Source organism: Chaetodon trifascialis, chromosome 23 (genome assembly GCF_039877785.1).
Source record: "Chaetodon trifascialis isolate fChaTrf1 chromosome 23, fChaTrf1.hap1, whole genome shotgun sequence".
Lineage (NCBI taxonomy): Eukaryota > Metazoa > Chordata > Actinopteri > Chaetodontiformes > Chaetodontidae > Chaetodon > Chaetodon trifascialis.
Genome location: NC_092078.1, coordinates 9,788,712 through 9,814,863, shown reverse-complemented (window position 1 = coordinate 9,814,863; position 26,152 = coordinate 9,788,712). Strand labels below are relative to the sequence as shown.

The following is a 26,152-nucleotide window of genomic DNA, read 5'->3' as shown; positions in this document are numbered from 1 at the left end:
CCCCTTGCTACTAGTCTTTATGCTTATGCTTTATGCATAGTGATGACCTGATTTTGTGTCTACACTCAAGGCACGGACACAAGAGTGTTATCAGTCTTTTCATCTAACTCTCAGCAAGAAATCTAATAAGCACATTGCTCATAATGTTGAATATTTCCTTTAAGGCCTGAGCTGCAATATTCCACACTGCTGTGCCTCAGTCGCTCCTTCACTGTATGCTCAGCTTCACTTTTTATGCCTATTGTGTATCAGAAAAAATGAGCTTATTGATTGCTAATTGCTGCCTTGCCTGGGTTTTTTTTCTGTGCAGAGTTGGAGGTGGCGAGGATGAGCACAGATGGGAATTTACCCGACCTGAAGTTCCCACAAACGGGAGGACAGGGCAACTCCATCCACCTCTCGGCTAACACGCTCAAGCAGCATGGAAGAAACGGTGAGGAGTCAGACCTTTGAATCTGCTGTTATTGGTCAGTTTGAAGCGTGATCATGCATCGAAATATGACTTGACAGTAAGAGGAACGCTGTTATTCACTTGAAAATATTTCCGGCATCCACTGTAATTAATCAAAAATTCTTTTTGTTATTTTCTTTTCTTGCGTATCCGGATGTGACATTGCATTGGACTGCAGGGGTTCTGTGGGAATTTCATTTCAGATGCCTATGAATAACTTTCAGTTTGCCTCTCGAGTCTTTTGTTGGACTGCATATAAAGCTCAGGGATCATTCTGCGGTCTTCAAATAGGACCCTGGCTGTAGAATCAGTTACACTACAGCACTGCCTCTAAACTGTAAATGAGGCAGTTAGACACAATGCATAGCGATCTTCAGGAGCAATGCAGTGCCATTTTTAGACTTTATTATCAGCTCATGCAAATCAGAATCGACTCAAGCTGCGCCCGGTGCCTCTCTGCTGGATGACTAAATCTATGTCCAGCCGTGCCCAGGCGGATCATTATGGCAGGGTGGCAGATATTTCCCCCGTCATCCGGCGCTGTAGCACCCAAATTGTTTTCTTTTCATCTGAGTGAGTGATCTCAGTCTCGGCAGGAGGGAACTTTCTTTCATATCAGTGCTCAAAAGTGAGACGGCAGGAGGGGAAAGATATGTGTGTGAGAGAGAAAGAGAAGAGGAAATTATTAATGAAAGATTCTTGCCTTTGTCAGGCCCAACAGTGGAGTAATAACCACATTATATGGACGCTGAATTAAAATAACTGCTTGTTGATGTGGGAAATATTTCTCCTGTTTTCATTTTGTGGAGAAATTTTGGCAACCTTGACATCGGTCTCTGTTTTGGCAGCTTTACTCCGTACAGTTTCTGAATCTTGTGCTAGCTTTCCAGTATTGTTATTTTTTCCAGTATTGTTGCTAAAGTGCCAAAGTATTTCTCAGCCGTATAACAGGCGTTAAAATTTGACTTCTGGAACAGATCGAATTATCCATCATACACGTTCTTGTCACATTATTTCCTTTGCAAATGACCTGAACGCTTTCCTCGATCATCCTCTTGCAGGCGAGATTCGGATAGCGTTCGTTCTGTACAAACACATCGGGGTGTACCTTTCAACGGAGAACGCCAGCATGAAGCTGGGCAGTGAAGCCATGGCTACCAATTACTCTGTCATTGTCAATTCTCCGGTTATCACAGCGGCCATCAACAAGGACTCTAACAAAGTCTACCTCTCTGACCCTGTCATTTTTACCATCAGACATCTCCAGGTAATTTCCTGTCTCTTTATGTTTGTCTGTGTTGATATGTGTTTTGTTTTCACTTTGATGTGACTGCCTCTGCATTTAATGTGCTTTTTTGTCTCTTTTCTCTCTTTTCCCCGCACACAAAAACACGCTCGCGCATGCACTTCCTCGATAAAACCCTTTCATCGCAGTTTTCTTTAGCCCTGAAGTGCAACAAAAATGCACAAATCCCATCTCAAACCGAGAAAATGAAGGTAATGTGAAGAAGTTTTACTCCAGGAAAGGTGTAGGAAAATTAAATTAAAAAAAAAACAAATCACTCACAAGGATGTTGCATGTTGTTTTTTATTAGTTTGTGCAAACAGCAGCCTGATCTCTTGAACAAATACCAGTCATATCGAGCCTCACTGGAGGCTGCTTAGTCATTGTGGGGAGTCGCGACTTCTCCCTCTTGACTACATTATCTTCTCCACACTCTGCTACCCTCAAAATATCCCTGTTTTGTCTATAAACAGCGCCTTCAGCGATTATCAGGGATGCTGAACATCCATAAGAGAATTGCAGCGGGTCTCATGTGTGGGAGGGACCTGGGAGGAAGCAACAACAGCAGAAAAAAAAAAAAAAGTGCAGAGGGACAGAGGGAGAGTAAAAGGACGATAGCTCATGGATGTCAAAATTAAATGGTGGGAAAATGTCAGGGGCCAATGTCAGCGCAGTTATTGCTGTGACTCACCTGCCTTAAGTGTAATTTGTAATTTGGACTGTAGATTCAGTAATTTTACTGTTGGTCTAATGTTGGGGCGCTGGCGCTTTTATACCCTTTTCTTGCTCGGATCAAGTCATTTCAATAAAACAGTGCCCTTTTGGAATAGTCTGTTTTCTGCACACTAGCTTCTTCCGCTTACAGCACTGTGATCGCACCAGAAGAGCTGGACTTTAAAGTTCCTGTGAACATACGGACAGAGTGCACGCAGAGGGCTGTGCAGTTAATCAGATGATAATCGTGATTACAATTACGGCTTCCGCATTTAATTAAACCTCATTGGATGCAATATTGATGTTGTGCATGTGCAGCGCTTTCTCAGGTACATCAATTCAAGACCTCCCTTTTCTCTGGTAAACTGGTAAACCAATCAGAGGTGTTGTTAAGCGAAGGCTCTGATTAACTCTGTTTCTCAAGCATGGTTGTGGCTGCAAGCAAAAACATTTTCTTACTCTCTTCCGTGGGGATAAATCCTTTTTATTTGGTGTACTGTGACTGCTGTGGTGTTGCTATTGTTCTTAATTCAGCTTAATTTAGATTTGGCTCTAGGAATCAAAGTGGGAAAATTGCAATAATTGTTATTGGATATAAGTGAGAAGTAAAAGAAGAATGATCTTTAAGCCATAATAATGCAGCCAGCACTGTATAGCAAACATACATAAAGTAATATGCTGCATATATTTTGCTCACGTTTCACGTTTCCGAGTCAGCTTCAGCTTCACCCTTGATGATAAACCTCAGATATTTCATCTCTGCTCCTGAGCCTGTGTTCCTATTTTTCTGGCCTCCTGCAGTCAAGCCGCCCCTCTCAACCATGAGGCTTTGGATCACTGGTCATCTCAGATGATGGTGTGCCCTCTGGTTATTGTTTTGCTTCCTTGCCTCGCCACTTAATGGGACCAATTAAAATCATTAATGGAACAGAGGGTCATCCTCTCTCCTTGCTGTGGAATTTTTTTACGCAGGGTTTGGTTGTGTGAAGGGTAAACTCAATCAGCGGCAAATTTACATTCACAGAGGATAAACCTTATTAAACTAATTACCCTACAGCAAGTGTGAAACTATGAAAAACTCCAGCTCTTCACGCTGTTTAGAGTAAGAAAGCAGATGAATTCAACCTTGGAAGCTTGGAGTCACAAAGGAAAGGATCGTAACACTCTCCTTTGTTCCCGAAGGTGGAAAAGAAATTGGGCTCAAGGGGAAAAGTCATCTATTTATCAGCAGTTATGTTTTGTTGTGCTCATGTGTAACCCAACCTCAGAGTCGTGGATTACCTTTACAAAATGGCAAGTGAGATAGCAGGGAGGCGTGCTTGTCGTTAGAGCCATAGCCCGGTGCAGACAGCGGTGGTGCCCATTAAACAGTGGGGCAGTCCATTTTCACGCAGTGAAAGTTAAAGAGAAAGGTCAAAAAACACAATGAAAAACAGGCATGGGGCCGCTTGATGCTGTACGACAGTAAAACCACCTGCTATTCACTTCAGAGTGGATACAGATTGCGGTGGGGAAACAATTGGCCTGTTTTGAGAATGTTTACTCTGCACACAAAGGAAAGTAGAAAAGTACAAATCTAATGTGTGATTAACTGCAGGCCCCTGTCAGGAGAGAGGAGCGTTCTGTCTGATATTAATTCCACTCTGTCTGAGCGCACTCATTTATTTATGTTTTTTGCCCACTAACAGCAATCTGAGGAGAACTTCAACCCCAACTGTTCGTTCTGGAGTTACTCCAAGAGAACCATGACTGGTTACTGGTCGACGCAGGACTGCCGCTTGCTAGGCACCAACAGGACACACACCACATGCTCCTGTACCCATTTGACCAATTTTGCAGTCCTCATGGCCCATGTGGATGTCAAGGTAGGCCAGCTCTTTTCCCTTTCTTTCCTCTCAATGGGCCCATTTATCCTAAAAATGTGCAATTTACCAAATGCTGCTGAGAGAGATGAAAATGCATCCATCACGGTTTACACAGCCAGTCCATTCCAAGATGATTGGTTGACAAGAAAAGTAAGGTCCAGATAGCAGAGAGCATGGTAAAGCAGAAGGCATCCCTTTCCTCACTGTTTGTCAATATATGTTTACATTTCTTGTGCTTTTTAGCTCAGAGCGTAAAATAGGCCGAGCAATTTTCTGACCTTCAAAGCACTTTGTAGACTAACATTTAAAGTGCCAATATACACACACTCTGTTCATATAGTCTTTAACAACGGCCCTGTCAGTGAAAAGTGTGTATTGATTGCAGCTATCTTAAACCTCCGATGTATGAAGTAGCCCTGCCGTATGGTTGGCTGCCTAGCGTGGTGTGTTTTGTGCACACTTAAGCAGCACCGTGCAACATTTCTTTAAAGCATGTTTTATAAATTGGTTTTACAAATAACAGTTTGTCCTTAAAGCCTTTTTGAAACTCTATGTATGACTTCAGAAAAGGCATTTCTTGATACATGTAGGTATCAAAAAATATGTCCACCAGGCCTTTTGTGACCTCACTTTGTCTGTGTTGTTCATTGCTTTATGGTGGCATACAGTTAAAGGGACAGTTTGGCTGGTTGCAAGTTAGTAAAATATCTATTTTCTTATCAGTATCACACCTTACTGCATTTCAAACTTAACAAAAAGCAGTTGACTGCAGGCAGTTGTTCAGCTAAGTAGCAAATATCCAATCCCGAGCAAAAACAGACTTTTAGCCCCCCGAATGTCAGAGTCAGATGAAGAGATCATTACCACTCTTCTTCCTGTGTGCAGACTGTGGAGCTAAAGCAAGGAGCCAATTAGCTTAGCTAAGAATAACAACAGGAAGTAGGGCAACAGCTAGCCTGACTCTCTCTTGTTTTAGCCATCTACAAGCTGAAGTGGTGAAACGACAAACGTTGGATGCAAAGCTGAGCTAATAGCCTCATAGTTAGCGCATAGACGGGAGTGGTATCAGTGGTGACAAATTCTCTGCAACAAAGTGAATTACCTTTCCTTTAAATGTATTTAGACTTGCCTTTTGTTGCTTAACGTAATTTAGAGCCAAATCTGAATATGTTTATTAATTGATTTATTTTTTTCGCCTGCAGGTTAGCCACAGAAACAAAGTGAAATGAGTACAGTTAGCGTGATGTGGGGTGCCGGAGAGCAGCTAATTGAGAGGTGCTAATGGAAGTACACAAAAACTGTGAAAGAAGAGTTGTGTGGAGTGATTATTGTGTGCAGCACTTCTGAAAAAACAGAAAGGGAGAGGAGGCGGGTAAAGAGGATGCAGGAAAAGGAAAAATCAAGCGAGTTGAAGAAAGAAAAGGTCGGAGAATATTGGCGTCTGGGAAGAAGTTGTGTCGTAGTTCTGCCGCTGACAGACGGCTTAATTATTTCTGTCACAGAAAGTCTGAGGAGCTCGCTGCTGACAGAGCAGACGAGTTCTTGGTATCTGGTTTGGCATCTGTCTCTCCAGAGCTTCTCTTCTGAGTCAGCGGCAGGAAAACTACTCTCAGCACCGTCCCAGTTGGCGCTTGTCCATAAAACCTCTGGACCTTCCCTCGCCTCCCTCTGTTTTCAGTCCGATCTCATTTTTTGCACAAGCCCAACACTCGTGCGCACAGGAGTCTAAAATTCAGGAAGGTTTCTTATCCGACACACACGACTCTGGGAGGGTGAGGGACGGTGTGGTTTACTTCCAGCGAGAGAAAGCCACTGTTTGTCAGCGAGCAGCATGACTTTGGGTCCGACTGAGCTCTCTGCAGAGCTGAAGCCGAGTCTGGAATAGAGAGGGAGTCGCGGAGAATGGGAGCCTTCACGCGATGAAAGCAAAGCAGCGAAATGAAGAAATAGGGAGGCAGTGAAAGGAGGGCTTTCAGTCAAGCCAATCCCAAACATTCCTCGCCGGAGGAAAGTGGACAGTAGTTACACCCCAGTTCTGAGCAATCGCGATTTCCTTCACCTTCCCTTATTCTTTATCTTTTCCGCTTGGACGTTACAAAAGGCAGCGTGTCGCAAGGTGCCACTGAATGGGAGATACGGAGGCTTTTTATTTGACAAACTGTCACCGTGTTGTATCTGAAAACACAGTGAATGGAGGGAAAGTGGGAGTTTGTGTGCGCAAGAGAGAGGCGGAGGAAAAAAAAAAAGTCATAAATTGAAGAGACTATCTGTTTTTGTGTCCATGGCAACAGAACATACCACTGCTGATCTCTGCATTGTTATTACTCATTACCCTCAGAGCAACAGATTACATCCTAACCTTGTTTATTTCTCAGTGGCATCTCGGAAAGAAATAACAGATAGGCATGCTGTAATTACAGTTTTCCTTTGGAGGACAGAGGCTCGCCACGGTATCGCCATCATCTTTCATCTTGATGTTTTTTTGCCTGATTGATCGTATGCACGCTGGTTGGGAATAATGCTAGCGTTGCGTTCAGAGATCTTTATGTTCGGCTCAATAAGCCGTCGTCTGCATCACGCTCGCAGTGGTACATTTTTAGCTCCAACTTATGATTGAATTCAGAATGCCACCCAAGTTAGCAGAGGTGAAAGAGGTGAAATGCTCCTGCTTGTGCATGTGACGCCGTGAACGCTGTCATTTTGTCCCTGACGGTGATTTGAAGCCGCTGCACGGCCCGGGCGCTTGCATTTTTACAGTTTCAACAAGCAATTCAAATGTAGTTATGCTTCTCATATGGCAAAACAGGCTGGATTGATACTTTGTCGTCAGGAAATAACAAAGAACATAATCATGCCCAACTTCTTCTGCAGTCTTTAGCTCAGGTACCTGTCATGAACTTTAGAATTTCCAAGGTCTTACTGACTAAACTTTCACTCCTTTGAGACCAAACATTTGTTATAAAACTAATATATGTGCACGGATATACTTTTTAACATTAAGTGCCTTGTAATCATGCGTAACACTGATTGTGAGTCGGGCAAGGTAAACACTTTGCCCGCGCATTCATATTCAAAAGGAACCCTTGAACTCGAATGCTCTGTCTGTGGGATTATTCCACTCACTCAGCAGTGGGGAAGCTCCAGACTGTGTCTCATCGGGATTAATTATGTTTGAAGTCTATTAGTTCCTCAGAATAATTTCTAATTCACATATTGTAGATGTTTGAACATGGTTGAAAATTTTGCGAGCGAGTACCCGAAGATGTCTAGGACCTTGGTGGTGTCCTCAGCCAAATTACCAAATGTGAAATCTTTTTCAAGTTGCAGGGAACTCATTAATGTCAAATATCGAGCGCAAGCCTCCCAGTTTTCAGGAGGACGCCCCCTCGTATGATTCTTGCCAGATTCAGGAGATCAGGTAACTAGGCGTGGAGTGCTGTCGCTGCACTCCTCTCGAGCCCTTTGTTTGCTAATTTTGAGCTATCTAGCCGGAGAGCTGATGTCTTTGACTGATCCTGCAATCCGAGCTGAGGAGCGCCGTTGGCCGCATAAACAAATTAAAACTGCACTCGCAGATGGCAGCTGCATATGGGAGATTATATGTCTCTTTTGTATCTTTTCGAAATGATTGCAGACAGGGCAAGTGATGTGAGAGTGGGTGTACTTTCATGTGACTTTGCAAAGAACGCTGATGATTCTAACCTCGAGATGTCCTGTTACGGAGCCTTGAGACGTTTGCTGCAAATAAATATGCTTAAAATGTATTGGAAATATATTCAACTTGATGTTGAAAGGTAATATTTAGCCTTGTCAACTGTTGGTGTTGAGCCTGGACACTACCTGAAGAGTTCACATGAAATAATTTGATCATTACAGATTAGCCTCTTTGTTGCACAAGCCTTTCTTAGTCACTCGGTCTTGCTTCAGCAGACGCGGCTCAATGAATGTGAAATAAAAACAGCGTGAATAGCCACATCAGGGTCTGCTTTAAACATATTCTCTAAGATTCCCCTAATGGCTCATGGCCATTCAAGCTCCCGAGGCTCTTTATTGAACCCTTTCCTTTGAATTTAAGTCCACCATTTGTGAGGATTGCTAGTGGGCGTTGAGATAAAAAAAAATCTTTTAAATATGGGCTAAAGCACAAGCCCCAGCTCAAGAAATATAGACCTGTTCTGATTCCACCTACAGACCATTATTTACGTAGTGGATGTGTGCGCTAAGATAGGCCCCAGGGAAGCATTGAGCTACTGGTAAGTGGCACTATTCCCGACAGACCAGTGAGTATAAATCAATGGCACATCCCACTTGGATGATGGAGGGGGTGATATTTGGGTAACATTCATCACTGTCCTTATAGAACATCTCCACGTTGGCTCGATCAGACAGTAACTATGATGAGAAAGGATAGTCAAGGTTAGGTGTGTATTTTATTGTGTTACATATAAGCATGATACTGTACACACAGCATGAGAGACGGTTCAGAATAAATCTATTTATATGTTTAAGGCACAGACGGAGGAGATGGAGACCGCATTAACTGCCATAGCAACCAAAAATCAGGCTTGGACATTATATCATAGTTATTGTAGCTTGGAACACAGTGTGACATTAGGTGCATGTGCTGAATGTCAACTCCCACCACGCAAGCTGGAACCTCTCTCCCAGCCCTTTTAAATGTGACGAATTTGCCAGGACCCCTGATTCATATGCCCTCTCTGCAACTGTTCCTCATCCCTGTGCAGATCATAAATCCTTGGTCATACCGTAGGTGAACTTGTCACATGACTCCCTGCAGTGGGCCACTACCCCCTAGTGCAACTGTCTGCCCTGCCTGACCATATTTCATGAGTCAAAGCCCAGCTCTGGAGGCATATAGGGAGATTTATGCATTTTAATTGGATTGGCTTCATGGCCCCATGCTCAGAGCAGTTCTTTGAGGTATAAAGGATTGACGCTCTGTTCTCTTCACCACTTCACCCTCTCACACATTTCAGAAAACTGGTTCAGGAGATTTTGGCTTTTGGATGTTATGGTAATTAAGTGCGCATGATGTGATGTCAGGTTTAGATGACTTGGCCGGAATGACCAGCGCGCGATGCAAAAGGCTCGATGCCACGGCTGCTCCTCCTTGACAGACTGCTTGAGTGCCTTACTTTGTGCTACGTGCAAGCAGACCGGGGGCAAAGCCAATCTCCTAAGGCATCCGTCTGGAATGAAAAATATGTGTGTTTAAGAAAGAAGAGAAAAATTCAACAGAGAAAGATTGGACGACAAATCGAATGTGCACCAGTGTGCCCCACCCCGCTAAGTAACATGGATGCTGTATGACTTGGCCGCCCTTGCGACGCAGCAAGTGAATTTGAGAGCAAATTTCGCCTGCCTACTTTAGAGTACCCAGCACTGATCCCCATCATGAAAGCTTGTCGGTGTGAGGTTAGGTGCAGAGGCTCTGCAGATCACATCATTTGCCATTCAGCCCGGGCAGAGCCCACAGTACAGGGAAGCTTTTCAGCAGAGACAATGTAGCAGGCGACATCTCAGCCATCATCCACCTCCCAGACCAAGAAATCGTTCCACAGTAAATCCATCACCCAGGTGTAGATACACTCCATGCCCCACTCTCTCTGCTCCTATAGCTTTGTCTCTTTTCCTCTCTTTCTCTGTTGCTTCTCTTTCTCTCTGACCCGGCCCCTCTTCAATTGATGGTGTGATTGTGATGGATAGAGCCTGCAGCCACTGCGCAGCTCGCTCGCCCAGGAGACCTTAGGGTCCCCTCACAGTGCACCGCAGCCAGTACCACCCACCGCATCGATACCTCTGTAATGCAGCGGACTGAAAACAGACTTCTGTGTCACATGCAGCGCACACACCTACAGAGCGTGCAAGCACAAACATCAACATCTGTTGCCACCCACTGCGTAGGCACCCCTCTAAAGTAAGGAGGCTGAAATCAGCCTTACTTTCATACAGACTGACACACATACACACACACACACACACACACGTCTGCTGTATGTAACATCTTGCCAGCCCCCCCCCCAACCCCTCCAACGTATACACAACGGCTCATCAGGCAGGAAAATCAAAAGCGCGCTCTCCCCAGACTCAAGGAGCACTGCGGCTGTTATTGTACCAGAGCCCCTTAATGATCAGCATCTGTTCCCCTCTCTGCTAGCGTTAGCTGAGCTGCCACTAAACAAGGCTTTTGTGCGATACTTCATCCCCCAAGTTTCCTCACTTTAACTTGACTGGGGGGAGGAAGGGGGAAAAAAAGGGAAGAAAAACCACCCGTGGATGTTGATGGTCCCTCTCTTCCTGCCCCTGCGGAAAATACTGCTGACTGTGGTCGAAATATGATTTAAAGAGGTGCTTGTTTGAGAGACGTATTAGACATACAGTATGCTTTTGCGGCATTATTTTTCAACGTAAGCAAATATTTTCTTGGGTTTGTCCGACCCTATAGCTAGGAGTCATACATTATTTGCTTGAGGCCAAGGCTGCGTACACAGCCTTTGATATTAAACAGCCAAAGCATACTGTTAAGTCGGGTAGTTAATATACAGTGTCAGTGCCTGATGCGTACACAGTTAAGAGGAATTTCGCTTAGTTTTCTCTTCTTCTGCTGATTTTTCACTGCCTGTCATTCTTAATTAACTGCCTGCCTTTAAGTGTTTCTACCACCGTAGAATGTGTTAAAATAATGCCTGTTTGATCTTCATTAGCATTCAGACGTAGTCGGTATGTCAAAACTCAAAGGTTCCACCCAGGTAGTCCTTGAGTCCCAGCAGGGATGACAGTTATGAGGGAGTTGGTACTGTAGATTTCTTTCAAATTACCCCCCCCCCCCCCCCCACTTCACTTTTTTTCCTCCCTTTTTTAAATCAATGCCCAGAAGGCTGATAAAGAGGACTATCCCTCTGGGAAATTAGGAAGCCTCAGAAGCTGACCGAAATGTTTGAATGCAGTAATTATGTTTAGTTAATAAATCAAGATCTCTGATGCCTATTCCCATGTCTTACATCCTATAGAAGACACTGTGCATAAAGAAGACACATCTCTTTGGCAAGTCTTTTCTTCCCCACTGGTAGCACGATAGCAAATTCTCAGATGACAGTGCAGTTCTTCATAGCAGATGTGAATCTCACAGGGAATCTGCACATCTGTTTCGGTGACGTGTGCTTGTACAATGTTAAATATTTCAGATTGGTGGCTTTCCAGTTTTGTTTTGTTTTTTTACATGTGCCCCCACAGCTGTGTCAGATGAAGTCAAGAGCCCCGTCATCGACACTACCTGTCATGTTCAAAATGTGTTGATTTGAACGGATTTTAAAGTGGCTGTTATTTCGCTCTTAATGATATTAAAGTGGATGTTGCAATATTTATATTATAATTGAACTGTAAATGTTCACATTTGTGCTACTCCTACACATTTCAACCATTTATTCATTACTTTTATCTATTTCAACCATTTATTCATCACTTTTGGCTCATTATTTCAAATGTTTATTTATCCAAGCGCTATTACTCTTAGCTATTTAAACCATTTAACCCTTATTTTTGACTGTTTGAACTGTTTGGGCCTGTTATTTTTTAGCTATTTTAGTCCTTGTTGACCTTGACCTTGTTCCACTTTCTCAGCTTGCATGCTAACTTTTAGTCATATGAGTCATATAAGTATAACCGCTGACTTCATATGTTGATACACATTTTTAAAATCAAATTATTATCTCTTTTTGTATCACATTAGTTGAGCTTCACCTGTCTTTCTGTGTACCTCACGAGGTGCAAGAACCTCCTGTTTGGAGCCACTGTGATAAAGAAATTCTGTGAATTTTGCTGATCGTGTAAGAAAGGGACGGGCCTTCAAAGCTTCATACAGAACCTATTGACTAGATGCCACCTATTACACATTCCTAATTAGGGTGCAATTCTAACAGGGCCCAATTTTTACCCTTGGCAGGTTCTTGGCAGGATGTTGCTTCTAATGTGTTTGCTTTAATCTGTTTAAGGCCACAGAAGTCATTCATTCTGCAGACTCCGCTGTTTTAGGGTGTGTTGCCTTCTCCCGCTTCTGTCCAACTATCCCCATGTGCACTTGGCTTTTATGGACTGATGTAAATTCTCTTTCATGGCTGTGGTGGAGTCACTGTCGATCCTTATCTCCCCCGTAAAGGCACAGATTTATTGTGAGCAAAAGGCTTTTTAGTACCCAAAACTGTCTGTGGTGGCAAATTACTATTTGAAAAGAGAAAATTATCTAAAAGCAACAGTGAAAGTTATTGACCATGTTGTGGTTTGATTGTATTCCTGTTGTGATGGTCTTAGACACCTGCGGCCCCGTGGATTGCTCACTGTGTTTCACTTTGTTGCCCAAAATCTAACAACAGGGGGGCATTTTGGATTGATTCACGCTGACTAATTCATGATTCATATCTGCCACCTGTGGCTCGCTGTGTACTGGGTGATTGGATGGTTGAGTGAATGACTTTAAAAAATGAAACCCTGTGCATGACTTCCATACATTATATTATATAGGGGACGTTAGGGTGTCACAGGCAGCAGTAACAGAAATATAAAAAGAGACATAGAAGGGAATAAAAAATACAAAATAAAAAATCAACTATATATACATTCTATACAAGTAAAAAGAGGGGTGCAGTGGTCCACTATTGCACAGTAGATAAAAAATATGTAACGTAGAACATTAAAAAATATGTATATGAATAGGCAAAATTATGTAATATTGCACAAGATATTGCAGGGATATAATAGCAAGATGTTGAAAACATAAAGCGGTGCAAACAGTCGGTATGTGGACTTTGTTGACCCCCGTCTCTCATGGCCTCTCTTACAGAACACAGACCCCGTCCACGACATGCTTCTCGACGTCATTACTTGGGTTGGCATCTTGCTGTCGCTGGTCTGCCTGCTCATCAGCCTCTTCACCTTCTGCTTCTTCCGCGGCCTCCAGAGCGATCGTAACACCATCCATAAGAACCTCTGCATCAGCCTGTTCATCGCCGAGTCCCTGTTCCTGGTGGGGATCAATCGGGGCGACCAGCCGGTAAGACTGCTGCTGGTGGATACTGTAAAAGTTGTGCTACTGTGAGCGGTCTATTTATAAAGCACCACTGCATTCAACATGCTGCTCAAAGTGCTGCATTAAAGCAGATTATGATTAAAGAGACTATTAACGGACAACAGAATCGATATATTTGAAAAATACGCTTATTTGCATTCTTGCCAAGTTAGCTTAGCATAAAGACTGGAAGCATGCTGAAAAAGCTAGCATGGTTCTGTTGAAGGATAACAAATTCTGCCTATTGCTTCTTGTCTCCAGTCAAAAAATAGTCAGAAACACCCTGTTGAACACTAAATAGTCGCTATTACACATTTTCCGGATCACTCAAACATGATATAACTTAGTTATAATTAGTGAGCTTTAGAGGTGTTGGTAGGTAGGTGTTCCTTTAAATGCAGGGTATAAATAATGAGGACTAAAACAACTTAATCTGAAGTGTTAAATATTGCCTTGAAACAAGTTTCATTTGATAACCCGATGTGTTTGAAGGAGCCAACAGTGTCGTGATGTTAAAATGACAAAAACTTGAAGAAGTTGTTTTATTGTTTTCTGCCAACATAAACACTCAGGTAGCAGCATTCTGAACAATTGAAACTCAGTGTTTTCACGAGAGAAGCCAGTCAGGGGTGCATTACAAGTGTCTAAATGAAAAAAAAAAAAAAAATCAAAAACAAAATGAAGACAAGCCTCTTTCTTTGCCCCTTGCTCAAAACACTTGAATCACAATCTTTCTGCAAGTACACAGTCCCCAGGGGCTGCTGGAAGAGCTCTCTTTGTGTTAATCTCCACTGAAGAGCAGTTCGCCATCTACGCTCTTACTTTGAGGGCGTGAAATGTTTGAGAACATGCAACGCTTGGCGTCCTGCCGCGCTGCGACTGGACGCTCCCAGTGAGTGCGAGCGGCCCTGAACTTCTCTCCCCCCGCCTGGCTGAGACTCGTTCAACAAACGCTCCCTCCCTTGGTTTCACAGAAGCAAACACATACTTGAAATTACTCCCACATACCTCGTCCCAACACACACACATACACACACACACACACACACACATCTGTCTTCTCACTGTCACATCCTCATATTATTACCATACAGTGCAAATTCACTGACATACATTCATCCGTCCCCAACCACCTCCTGTTTCAGCCCTCCAATTTGTAAACACTTCAGATTCATCTGGATCAAGCTGTTCCATACACTAAACCTTCTCCTGGTATAATAACTGTAGTTTGGATGGGGCCGCTTTCCTCTAAGAGCTCAGCTGTGGTAGCAGGTGGAGGCATGCTGTCGCTGCACAGTCATCTTCAAGTGCGTGTGCTCAACACTCAGACAAACGTGGAGTCATTGCATGTATGCAGGATGGTGGAGGGCTTTATTTCACCTACGGCGTCTCTCAATCACGCCAGTGTTGCCTGCTAATGAGGCAGAGTACACAGTTAGCTTTGCACTCCGAGGGAATGAAAGCGATTGTCTGAACAGTGTGTGAAATGATCTCTGTCTGTACATTTATAATGGGGTCAGAGACTGGAATATATCTTAATGTTAATAGTCTACCAAAACTCACATGCCATAGTTTATCCGTAAAGCTACTCCCCTGTGAAGTTAAAAGATAATACTTTGGCCCACACCTTTCCCTTCCATAACATTTTATGGGTGTGATTCACAGCCCGGCTCTAAGATCACTCTCCTGAACTGCAATTAATGTCCACTCAACCTTTTAGTTATTTAATTGAATCCATTTCAGTGACAAAATACGCTAGTTATGTTCAACTGTGCCAATAATTAGATCAATCCTTGTAAGTACTGTATCTTATTATTGTTAGAAAGTGTGTGAGCACATGCGTACATGCTAATGACGGGCTGCTGTATTCAAGTCTCGCCTGTAGGTATCTATCAGTCCAAGATGTGCCTAACTACATTATGTGCTCGCACCTGGCTGTGGTGTGAAATACAATGAGCTCCAAATGGCTTTTGGACTGTTGACTTCGCTTCTTCATATCTCTCCTTCATCCATGCCAGCTACAGCAAACAAGACCACATGGGCTCGGTAGCTGCAGCGATCTTCTGCCAGTCAGTGCGGGCAAACGTCCAGTCCCTTCAGCCAAACAATGCTTAGCAATGCTAATTGTTAGGAAGACACAAACAGGCAGAGGTCAGAAAATGCTGCTGGGTTATAGTAACTCAATTGACATATTTTCTTAATCATATTACGCCCTTTAGCAATGCTTTTAATCCCTCAGGCGATCAGCTAAATGCCCAGAAGTGACTTGATGAAGATATGTTTTGAATCCTCACACCTCCCTTCTTTTTTTTTTCCTCTCTGTCTCTCTCATTGTCGTTTGTCTGCCGCTACAAACCCTTCCCAGATTGCTTGTGCCGTCTTCGCCGCCCTGCTCCACTTCTTCTTCCTGGCGGCGTTCACGTGGATGTTCCTGGAGGGCGTGCAGCTCTATATCATGCTCGTGGAGGTGTTTGAGAGCGAGCACTCACGCCGGCGCTACTTCTATCTGGTGGGCTATGGGGTACCGGCGCTAATTGTGGCCGTTTCCGCAGCAGTGGACTACCGGAGCTACGGCACCGACCGAGTGTAAGTTCAACACATGAGGCTTCACAATATGCCTGAATCCCGCAGAAGAACTGGCTTTCCTTTCTGCATGTAATCCTTGAAAGATCATATGAAGGTGCCTTTCGGAGACAGTCCTATTAAAATGGTAATTGATTTGACATTGATTTTCATGAAGAATTCAGACCTGTGCAGTACTGTAGAGTACACAGACAGCCCCTGGAAAAGTGCATGTGTCCACTCAACCAACAGATCCTTTCAGAGCATCTGAATTTACCCTAAGATCCATTTACTCGTCTAAAGGAGGAATACTCAGTCTGAAACAGCTATAAATGTGAGTGAGCGTTGTCAAGTCTGAGAGATGGAGCATAATGAAATCCTCCAAAATAACACTTAATGCTGTCTGTTTTTTCTTTAAACCACAAAGTCTCCCTTATTTGTTTTCTCGGCAGGGAGATCAGATGTGTAGTTTTTGGAGCTTGACCCATACTGGGGACCAAAGGCCGGGATATCTTGACCTCTGCCGCATTGATTTTGACAGCTCCTGTTTTGATCTGTCTCTTGTGCGTTCCCCAACATTTTGAAAGTGAAAAGACATGTTGCATCAGATATTTAGGTCTGAACACCAAACTGAAGGAACTGTCAAAGTGTCCACTGCTGTGTTTAGTTACCATTAAATCTACCAGAAGATTTAAACAAACAACTCCACCAACTGAGATGCAGTCGCCTCGACTGTGTCTGCCTGTTATTGTTTCTGAAACAGTTGAATTTGGTGTTGGAGAAACCAGCTTAATGGAGATATTTTACCTCATGATAAGAAGACAACACGACCACAGTTCTGGAAAACCTGGAAATTGAGCCCACGCCTTGATCTGATACCGCTCCGTGTTGAAACCAGGAGGCCAAAAAAATAAAAAATAAATCTGCTTTCCTTGCTTACAAAGAAACCCTGCTCACAACTTGACAACTGTTTGTGCTTGGTTGAGGGGCTCTAACAATCTCGCAGATGACGCTCCAGTAGCTATTGCTTATCATCAACTTTTAATGAAGCAGAACGGTTACTCAAGCTGCGTACACATCCCCACTGCTGAACTGACAATGTTTTGACAGTGAAAAATGCTAACTTCAGGAGATAGCATTGCTGGATGAATGTCGGGCTATTGTGGTTAATGTCTTAAGCATTTTAGGATGCGCAAATTACAGAACCGGGATGGAGGGATGTAGGGGAAGGGAGGAGGGCGAGTGAGCACGAACGGGGAGATGGAGAGTGAAAGAGAGAGGAAGAGGCAGGAGATTAACAAAAAGATGAGGAGCGACAGAGACTGCCTTTTTGTATTTGCTGCAGAGGCTACATAAGATATAATTTCCCAGCTTTGCCTCTGAAACACAAAGTGGTCTATAAAACAGTGTAATGCCAAGCAGAGGATCGCACTCCATTCCTCTGTTAATCTCAAACACATCTGAAAATAATGAAGACCAGCATCAGCAGTTTGCTCCCGAGATGTTTATCATGTATGGCACACACACACACATACACACACACACACACAAAGCAACTCATAGACAGCGCATTTGTAGATTGGCGGAGCCATAGTTCTTGGTGATGGATGAGGTGATAGCTGCCACCGCCTGAGCCTTGGCATCATGTGAATAATTAAAGCCTGCCACCGGTGGAACAATTATACGCAGCCTTTGAGGGATGAGGGAAGGGACAAAGCGTGACACGTGGTGAATAGCAGGAGGTGGAGGGTGGGGGGGGGCACGTAGTCCCACCACAAATGATGATTTGGGGACCATAGCAATGTTATCGGGGGTGGTCTCACTTTGAGTAGAAATATCCAAATTTTAAAATGTGTTATCCAAATATCCAAATGTGAGCCAGGTTTGGTGGATGGCCCTCAGTAAAGACATGAGCACATTAAAAAGGCCGCAGCAGTCACCTGTTCAAAATCTGAGATCAAACAGGAATCTGTGATTGCATTTCCATTCAATTGCACTCAGATTATTCTATTTGTGCCCCTGAGGAAGGCACTTGGCTCTTCCCAGGTCCGGTGAAGGTGCTTTGTGGTCAGCTAAATAAGGATGTGATCCTGTGTAGTCCCTCCAGGTTAATGAAAGCGATGCATCAAACCACCTGGAAACTCAGGAGGTAGAATTGCCTTTTTGTTTCAGTAATCTAGTTGTTACGGTCGCTCAGTCGGCTGCTCCTTTGAGCATGCAGAATAATGGAGGGTATTATCTGAGGTTCCTTTGTGTTTTCTTGTAAATATATCCAGTTATGTTTACATTCAGCGTCTTGCACAAATATCATTGTTTCCTTGAGGCCTAACAAACATGCTGAATGCATTTCCTTGTTAAATATTTGATTTTATTTTGGAATGAAGGAGGTTTGCATGCTGCAATTGATTATTTAAGTAGTTTGATTTTCTCATCATCAAAATTTTGCATTGATTATTCACAAAACAAAACAAGCTATGGCATGGTTTTCTCAAGGTACAAGTCCAAAAGTCGCCAGGCTCCCAAAACCAGCATACTGATGCTTTTTGCTGTCTCCGTCATATGAGCCTCACCTTAAAACCACTGACAGGAATTTGTACTGTCAGGCATAACTGATGAAACAAACACAAATAAAATGGAGCTGCTCGTTAAAATATGACTCATTAGTCAAAAACTTCACAGGGTACCTTTAATCAGTGTAACCAAGCTATGCACAAGTCTTAAGATCATACTTTAAGGCAAAATGTGCTTCGGGACTTCAGACTGAATGAAAAAGATGGCAGTGATCTCCTTGATCCAGATCTTTCACATTGCTCCACTCACTCACTTGCTCATCAGCTCACCATCACGCCAATGAAATGACTATCTTTGTTGCAAAGACGTCTTTGCAAATCAAGCCGCCTTGGCTCGAAGGACAGCCTGTATCAGATCACTGCAGATTGGTGCCACGAATGCCAGAATACCCAGCACGAGCTGTTGGCACAAGCGCGGCTCGTGTTTTGACTGGCACGCATTTGCAGCTTTTTATTGCTTGGTTACTAAAGGAATAGTGCACAAAGTAGTGTAACGGGAGGGGAGATGAAAGCAGACGTGCTCCAAAAAGCCAAACACAGTCATGTCACAAATGGAGAAGGTAGAGGAGGCACAAAAAAAAGAATGCCTGCAGCTCCCACCGCCCACCACGTCTGTAAATCTTTCTATGATCTGAAGAAGAAGATGGCAAAAACAAACAATAGAACCTTCAGCATAATTTATAACCACGACGTTCGGAGCGTGTGCTTTGATGAGCTGCCAGAGTTCTGTGCATGTTGTGCATCTTTTGTTAGCGCTTGTTCACTTCTTTATGCGCCCATATGTGTTTTTCGGCGTTGCCTCGTCTCATCCATTGATATAAGTGAGGGGGAGACATATCAAGTCCCAGGAACAACAAAGAAACAGTCAGTTTTTGTCCCGTCACGTCTGTTACAGTATTATCTCTCGTTTGTCAGTCGTTTTTTTTGGTGACAAAAAGTGAAACATGTACAAACTTGTCCATCACAATTCAGGTTTTTTTTGTCTGAGTTTTCCATTTGTGGGTCTACGTCGCTGTAAATGCTGGAGAGGCCTCTTTTCGGATTCCCTCCAGCAGCAGTCATTATATCATGGATCATTGTGTCTTGCTTTGTTTTGCTGTCACATTGTGCCTGCGTGGTATCAGAATAGGCTTTATGGGGGGAAAAAAGACACCTACATTTTAATCAGAAATCTCATTTCAAAGCAGTGCTGCGTATTTTTCAGATGCGCATTTTTGTATGTCAGCACTTTTGGCCACAGTCAATGTCTGAAGCACAGTTATGTGTCCCTCTAAAGTGGCTCATACACTTCAATTTGCCTTAAAATGCTCCTGAATCACGGCTAATTCTCTGCCACTTCAATTTCCCCTCTCTGTCAGCCTCAATGACAACGCGGCTGTATGAACTGTAATTTTCCAGTGGCCAAAAATGGAGGCGTCTATCTGCTGCAGCAGCGGAGATTAAAAGATTAATAATTCAACCACAGGTCATGAATCAAAGTTTTCTCCCCCCCCCCCCCGTTTCAAAGGAGCACTGTCACCTTCCACCGGCCCCGTTACTTCTGCTCTGTTTTTAGTGTTACTCAGCTGAGATGAACAGACTCTCTGTAATGTTTTGATATGAAGTGTGAGGTCAGGAGAGCACGTTATTTAATTATTGATGTAATTATAGCAGTCCTGCAGTGTCATCGCGGCTAACATGAACATGTAAGACACTTTGTTGAGTGTTTAAGGACTGTGTGTGTGTGTGGCCGTGTCTGTCAGGGTCGAGGTCAGTCCAATTCCTTTGGAGTGATACAGTGAGAATTCAAATAAGAACTAATTGAATCATCCATAAATTATCATCCATAATGGTAATTTGCGACCCTAACACGAGAAAGTGAAACAGAATCGAGCTAAAGTCTGGTCACTGTCAGCCTGTTGGGTGCCTTATAGCTTTAGCGACATCCCATCCCTGTTTTTCTTTCAGTAGAGCACCTGGTTTGGTTATGAAAGCCCAGCATTGTTGCTGTCATTGACACTAAAAGCTCCCTTTCCTCCAAATTCTTCCTGCTGGTCATAATTCTTCGAGCCCCTTGTGGCGATCGGTGTTTTGAAGAGCCTATTCCTCTGTGTCACTCCAGCCTTCCATTTGATGTATATCCTCTGAACAGGAGTATAAAGCTATAACCTCAAATCTTTCCCTCCTTCTCCCTCTCATATTCACCGTCCTCTCTCTTTCTTCATATCGCCCTTTCATCTCACTCTATCTCTTTCACTGCAGTTGCTGGCTTCGCCTGGACACCTACTTCATTTGGAGTTTTATAGGACCAGCAACCTTGATAATTATGGTAAGCGTGACCAACCCTACTCCTCACCACCACCCCCCTTTGCTCATTAACCCTACTTAGCCTGCGGGTCGTCGCTTAAATGGTCCGCTGAGATCCCTTTTTCCAGCTCCTATCCTCCTGCTTTTCTCTGCCCTGTTGAGCATGTATGCCACCGCCGGGCACAAAGCCGTCCAGAAAAACGAATGAGGGGTGTAGAGAATATATTGCAGTTTGTCACCCGGCTGCAGTCACCGGCTGAGACATTTTTGGGGGACGAGGGTGGGGGAGCCGAGAAAGAGAGTGAACTCTGCTCAGTATGCAGTGTTGGAGTAATCCGCACTGCGATTATGATTGATTTTGTTCCCGTTCCAACTCGTACTCCACTACCTTTTTGCATCTGCTCCTCGCAGATGCGCAGACAGCTCCGGGTGTAGATACACAAGCATTACGCAAAGGATCTTTCCCAACTAGGACAGCCTTAATTTTCTTAAAAAAAAAACAAAAAACGCTTATTTATCGATCCTGCTACTTTAAATCTGGTGTCAGGCTGCTGTTCATCTAAGTGTTGAAGCTAATGCCAAGATGTAAATATCGCTTTGGCACAAGAGATGTGCTCCTGATTTTCCAGGACGCAAATCAGCCATCATCATAAATACTGTTCCATCAGTAAATCAACTTTGCTGTTTAGCTTTTAGACATCCGTAACAGCTAAAATGGCAGAAGAAATTCTTGTCATGCAGAACCCAATATGTGGAATTCCAACAAATAATACAACTCCTGCCCAGCTGGATGTAAATCCAAACATGCATAATGCACTTTCATGCTCCAGTTTGGTGTAATCATTCACAATGCATCTCTGTGTCTCTCATGACTCACTCCTTTCTTTCTTAGATTTACAAACAAGAATATCTATGTTGGAAAGCAGGCTAGAGCTCATATCCAACTCTGCCTCTGGGACTGTGACGAGGGTTTGGACAAAGATGCATTGCAAGCAGTTACAAAGAGTGAAATCTTTTTTTTTTGTACACTCACATTAACTGAGTGTCACCTGCAAAAACCAGTGAAGGCAATGAAACCTTGATAATTGCCGCAATGTTTTGAAGAGTTGCTCTGAAAAGGCCCACATGCCGCGACCAGATTTGACTCATTTTCTATTTTTGTGATTACTGACTCACAGAGAAACAGAAAATAATGAGATACACCAGAGTGGCTCTGTTAAATGTAACTTTTTTTCTGATATCCAGCAGACAAACAAGACCGTTTTTATTTTTCTTGCTAATTACAATGTGTTTGGCAAGCGCAGGTGCAAAAGTTCACCTCCTCATGTGTTTGTTTTCCAGTGTTATTTCACAGTCTTTTATTTTTTTTAATATGAAATCTGGAGCGAACGCTTGCACAGAACGGGAAGGTGAATCAAAAAGTGTCCTATTTTATGGCAAACAGGGCCCATCAATTTGTAAATACAATGATAAGCCACCCATTAAAAGCTGTCTTTGCTTGTGATGTAGCAAGGAGCGTGATATTATAAATGCTGAAAGTTCTTCAAGCATTTGACAAGAATTTCAACTAACACCAAATACTTTTTTTCCCCAGATGTAGAAACTGTAGAAGAAAACGAATGCAGCAGCAGTGGCAGTTATTCCCTGTGGTTGCCTCTAAGTGTGAATATGATGAGACAAGTGTGAATAAGTCAGATGGAAAGGCTCCCTCATACAAGTATGCAGCTGTCTTGTCTCACCGTTCCCTGTTTAGTTGTACCACCATGGAGGTTTCATAGGATTTTGCGCTCTGTTTGGCAAAGTGGGAAACCAAGTCTGGCTGCAGCGTTCCAGCTTTGTGCTACAAAGTGCTCTGATTTAAAATGAATGGAAGTGAAACAGGAAACATACAAGCTTCACCCCCCCCTCTCTTTCTGCCTCTGTGAATCTCTGTCTGTCTCTCAGCTCAATGTGATCTTCCTGGGCATCGCACTCTACAAGATGTTCCATCACACGGCCATCTTGAAACCAGACTCTGGTTGCCTGGACAACATCAAGTAAGAGCACTCAGATCACCCAGATATCCATTAAAGCATCCAGAAATAGCACTCCTTGTGACGTTGGAAAGAATGTTTCAACATGAGTGTGATGGGCTCACTTCCACCCGTCGGCCAACCGCTGAATTGTATCTGCTTTGACTCATCTTGGGCTGACTTTTCCTCCTGTTTCCTTCAGTTTAATGAACCCCCTGTTAATGAATATGTGGTTAAAGAGCGACGTTTTGGATGGTACTCTGTTTTCAAGCCGGTGTTCCCGAGCAATTTACTTTATCTTGCTTCCCCCTTTGATATTTTGAAACCTCATTAAAAGCACTTAAGGTTGTGAACATCCAACCCAAGGGTCCGGGAGTCTGAGCCTGCAAGGTAAGCACCTCCCATTATGCTGAAAGGTTGTGTCAGGCAGGGTTAAAATCAAACAGGTATTCGGTTGTGTCTCCGTCATTATCTGAAGAACACTGTTCACAAGAAAAGGCCAGGAGACAATCTGACAGACCTGACCTGGTGTTATCTGGGTGTCAACATGTCGCAGATGAATATTCATATCATGTGTGTTTTAAGTGTTTGAATCTGTTTATCTGCCTCTGCCTGGCTGCTTTCAGATAAAATGAAAGCTTAAGGGATAATAATGACTATAAAAACTGAATTTCTTTGGTGTTTAGAGGTTTGCCAGTCAAAGTTTAAATGCCATGCTGTACATTTACGGTACAGGTGGAAGTCATTTCAGCCTTGCTCAGGTAATTGAAGTTTCAGCTGGCAAAAGGTTTCTATTAATGTTACAGACAAAATACTTGTACTTAAGGCAAGATATTTAGAAGTGAAACATGTTTGTGCACATTCAGTAAAAATACATACATGCACTCTACCCTTCTGGAGTAATGAGAAAACCGTCTGTCTTGAAGGATCATATGAGTTGTTTTGCATGGTCGAGCTTATTTATTATGCATTACAAATAATGCTGCTTATTTTCCAGTAATTTGGATCTTTTTTGTATTCCGCACAAGTTTTCCATTCATTTTTCTATGATACTAAAGTCAATCAGCAGACATTTGGAACTTGCTCGACTTGTGTGATCCATCACAGTTACATCGTAACATTAAATCCCTTCCACACATGCTCTGCAACCCTGAGCGTTTGTAGACGTGACCCAGAGGAGCCATGCTTGAGAACACAAATGTCCAAATCAGTTGGACCAGATATTAAACAGACCTTAACACGCCAACTCCCGACTGCAAAGTCTGTACAGTGTCTGACTGACGTGTGTGAATAGAGCAGGACTCATCCAGAGAATTCACACACATCTAGCATTCACTATTTTTAGCTCTGTTTTGGTGTCCACCAACTCATTAGCAAAAGACAAATGCCTGCACTTGGTAACTTTGTCCATAGTCTGTGGTCCATAACACCCAGTCAATGAGCTGAATGATCCTAATATGCTTTGCAGAGTTGAACCACAGGTGTTGCAGTGCAGGCTGATAATTCTCTGTGTGACCCCTTTCTCATTCAAGTCATCATGTGACGCATTGTTACTGTAAACATTTAGATTAGTGCAGCTTTAAATACCAAAGGTATTTGGTTCAGTTACACTCACAAAAGTTTCATCGAGTCTGACTTGATATAAGAAAAAGTGTGTGAGTGGCAGAAGTTGCTTTAAAGGTCCCTTTACCCTGTAGCATGACACAGCATTTTCAGTCATTGTCTTTGATGTAAGCTCCAGCTACCTGGGCAGGGCAGAGTCGTTCTACAGATGGTGTAAAGTTGTTTTGCTGCCTGTTTGCTGTGATGGATCAGGGTCTCTGCTCTGTTTTTGCTGTCTGCCTCGTTTTTTTTGAAGCCACTCCGGACACATTAGTCTACTTTATGGCCGGCGTTCTGGCTATTTTTTGTGGCATCACATCACTGGTTGTGTCTCAGCACAGTGGCCCTGTCTGCCCCGCTCCTCTCAGCACAGTGATACACACATAAAAAAACAATCTTCTGCGAGCATGACATAGCCTGCTCTCGCTGCGCCATGGCACAGTGTACTGTGCAATGTGTTTTTCCATCACAAATTCACTGCAGGATGTTCCTGAGCCGAGCCGTGGTTTTTAAGTGCTGCTTTTGAGCGGGGCCAAAGCGTGACCTGTACTTACATTACATTCACCTCAAGGTCACATGCAGTCGCACGGCGACAAAGATGTTTAGCTTTCACAAGATTTGTCACCTCTGAGAAACACAGAAGTTACTATATTTTTCAGTTTTGTGATCTTCCCTTGAATGAGGTAGTTGCCAGTTGCATCAGCTCTTTTAAGTGCAGACTGACCCCTGTTATGAGATTGATGTACAGAACACCCACTACCTTCAGGAAGCTGACAGAACATTAGCTTGCTAATAAATGACCCATTTAGAGTGAAGAGTAAAAGAAATATGGAATGAGGTCAACACCTCTGACCTGATGTGTGATAAAGGGCTGTTTGACGTAAACTGGACAGATTTCGAATGACATTTCAGCAAAACAACACAACCTGAATTACGAAACACCATACCAGCACCTCTAGGCTAAAAACCATGAAACATCAGCTACAACGATTGGGTTTTTCCAGCTTATTCTCAATTATAGGACCACTCTTAACTCTCTATGCATATTTAAATAAAACCAAGTGATACATTGAATTATAACAGAGAGGAAGTCAAGTTTATCGTACCATGGCCGCCGTAGACCTGTTACTTTTGGAAGTTTACAGCACTGGATGCTACAGTGACTTCCTGTTACTGTAGATGATTGGTTTCAGACGGTGCTACAGATGCTTCCTAGCAGTCTTTGGCATTCTTAAATTTTAATTGTGCAAGCAAAGGTAGTAATCACTGGTTTGAAACTAGCAAGTAGTTAGTAAGTACTTGTAAAGGACTTGGTCCAACCGAATCCTGATTCAACTGTTCATAAAAGTGACAAAAGCCTTGCAAATGTCTGATCTGCTCCTTTCTTCAAAGCTGTAATGATGCTCCATACTGTCCTTCTTTGTTAATAATAATATGGTAATCCAAATTTGACACCTCCTACAGTGGGCACATGGTAGCAGCCATTCAGTGTTGCCTCGTTTCTCCACGTTTTTCATCATATTCTGTGAAATACAACAGGCTATGTGTTTTGTTCCTATTTCATTCTGGCTTGTAACAGAGGAAATGTGAATCAGCAGTATGCACTTTGCAGCAGTGAAAGAACTGAAAATGGGTTATGGCGAGAGGAGTGTGTTGCAGCTGCAGAACGTGTTGACACAGCCAGCGAGGTTAGCCAGCAAGCTTTGACTTGTAAATGATCTGA

General features: G+C 43.3%; 1 protein-coding gene across 1 annotated transcript in view; it reads left to right on the top strand.

The window, feature by feature from the left end:
• The window catches only part of LOC139351437 (adhesion G protein-coupled receptor L3-like), a 206,991-nt gene that overhangs the window by 164,023 nt on the left and 16,816 nt on the right, over positions 1-26,152 (top strand). The window contains exons 12-18 of the mRNA XM_070993321.1: positions 311-433; positions 1,513-1,718; positions 4,139-4,315; positions 13,173-13,382; positions 15,763-15,983; positions 20,771-20,837; positions 22,760-22,851. Of these exons, the coding sequence (XP_070849422.1) occupies positions 311-433; positions 1,513-1,718; positions 4,139-4,315; positions 13,173-13,382; positions 15,763-15,983; positions 20,771-20,837; positions 22,760-22,851 (1,096 nt within the window). The remainder of the gene's footprint in view (positions 1-310; positions 434-1,512; positions 1,719-4,138; positions 4,316-13,172; positions 13,383-15,762; positions 15,984-20,770; positions 20,838-22,759; positions 22,852-26,152) is intronic.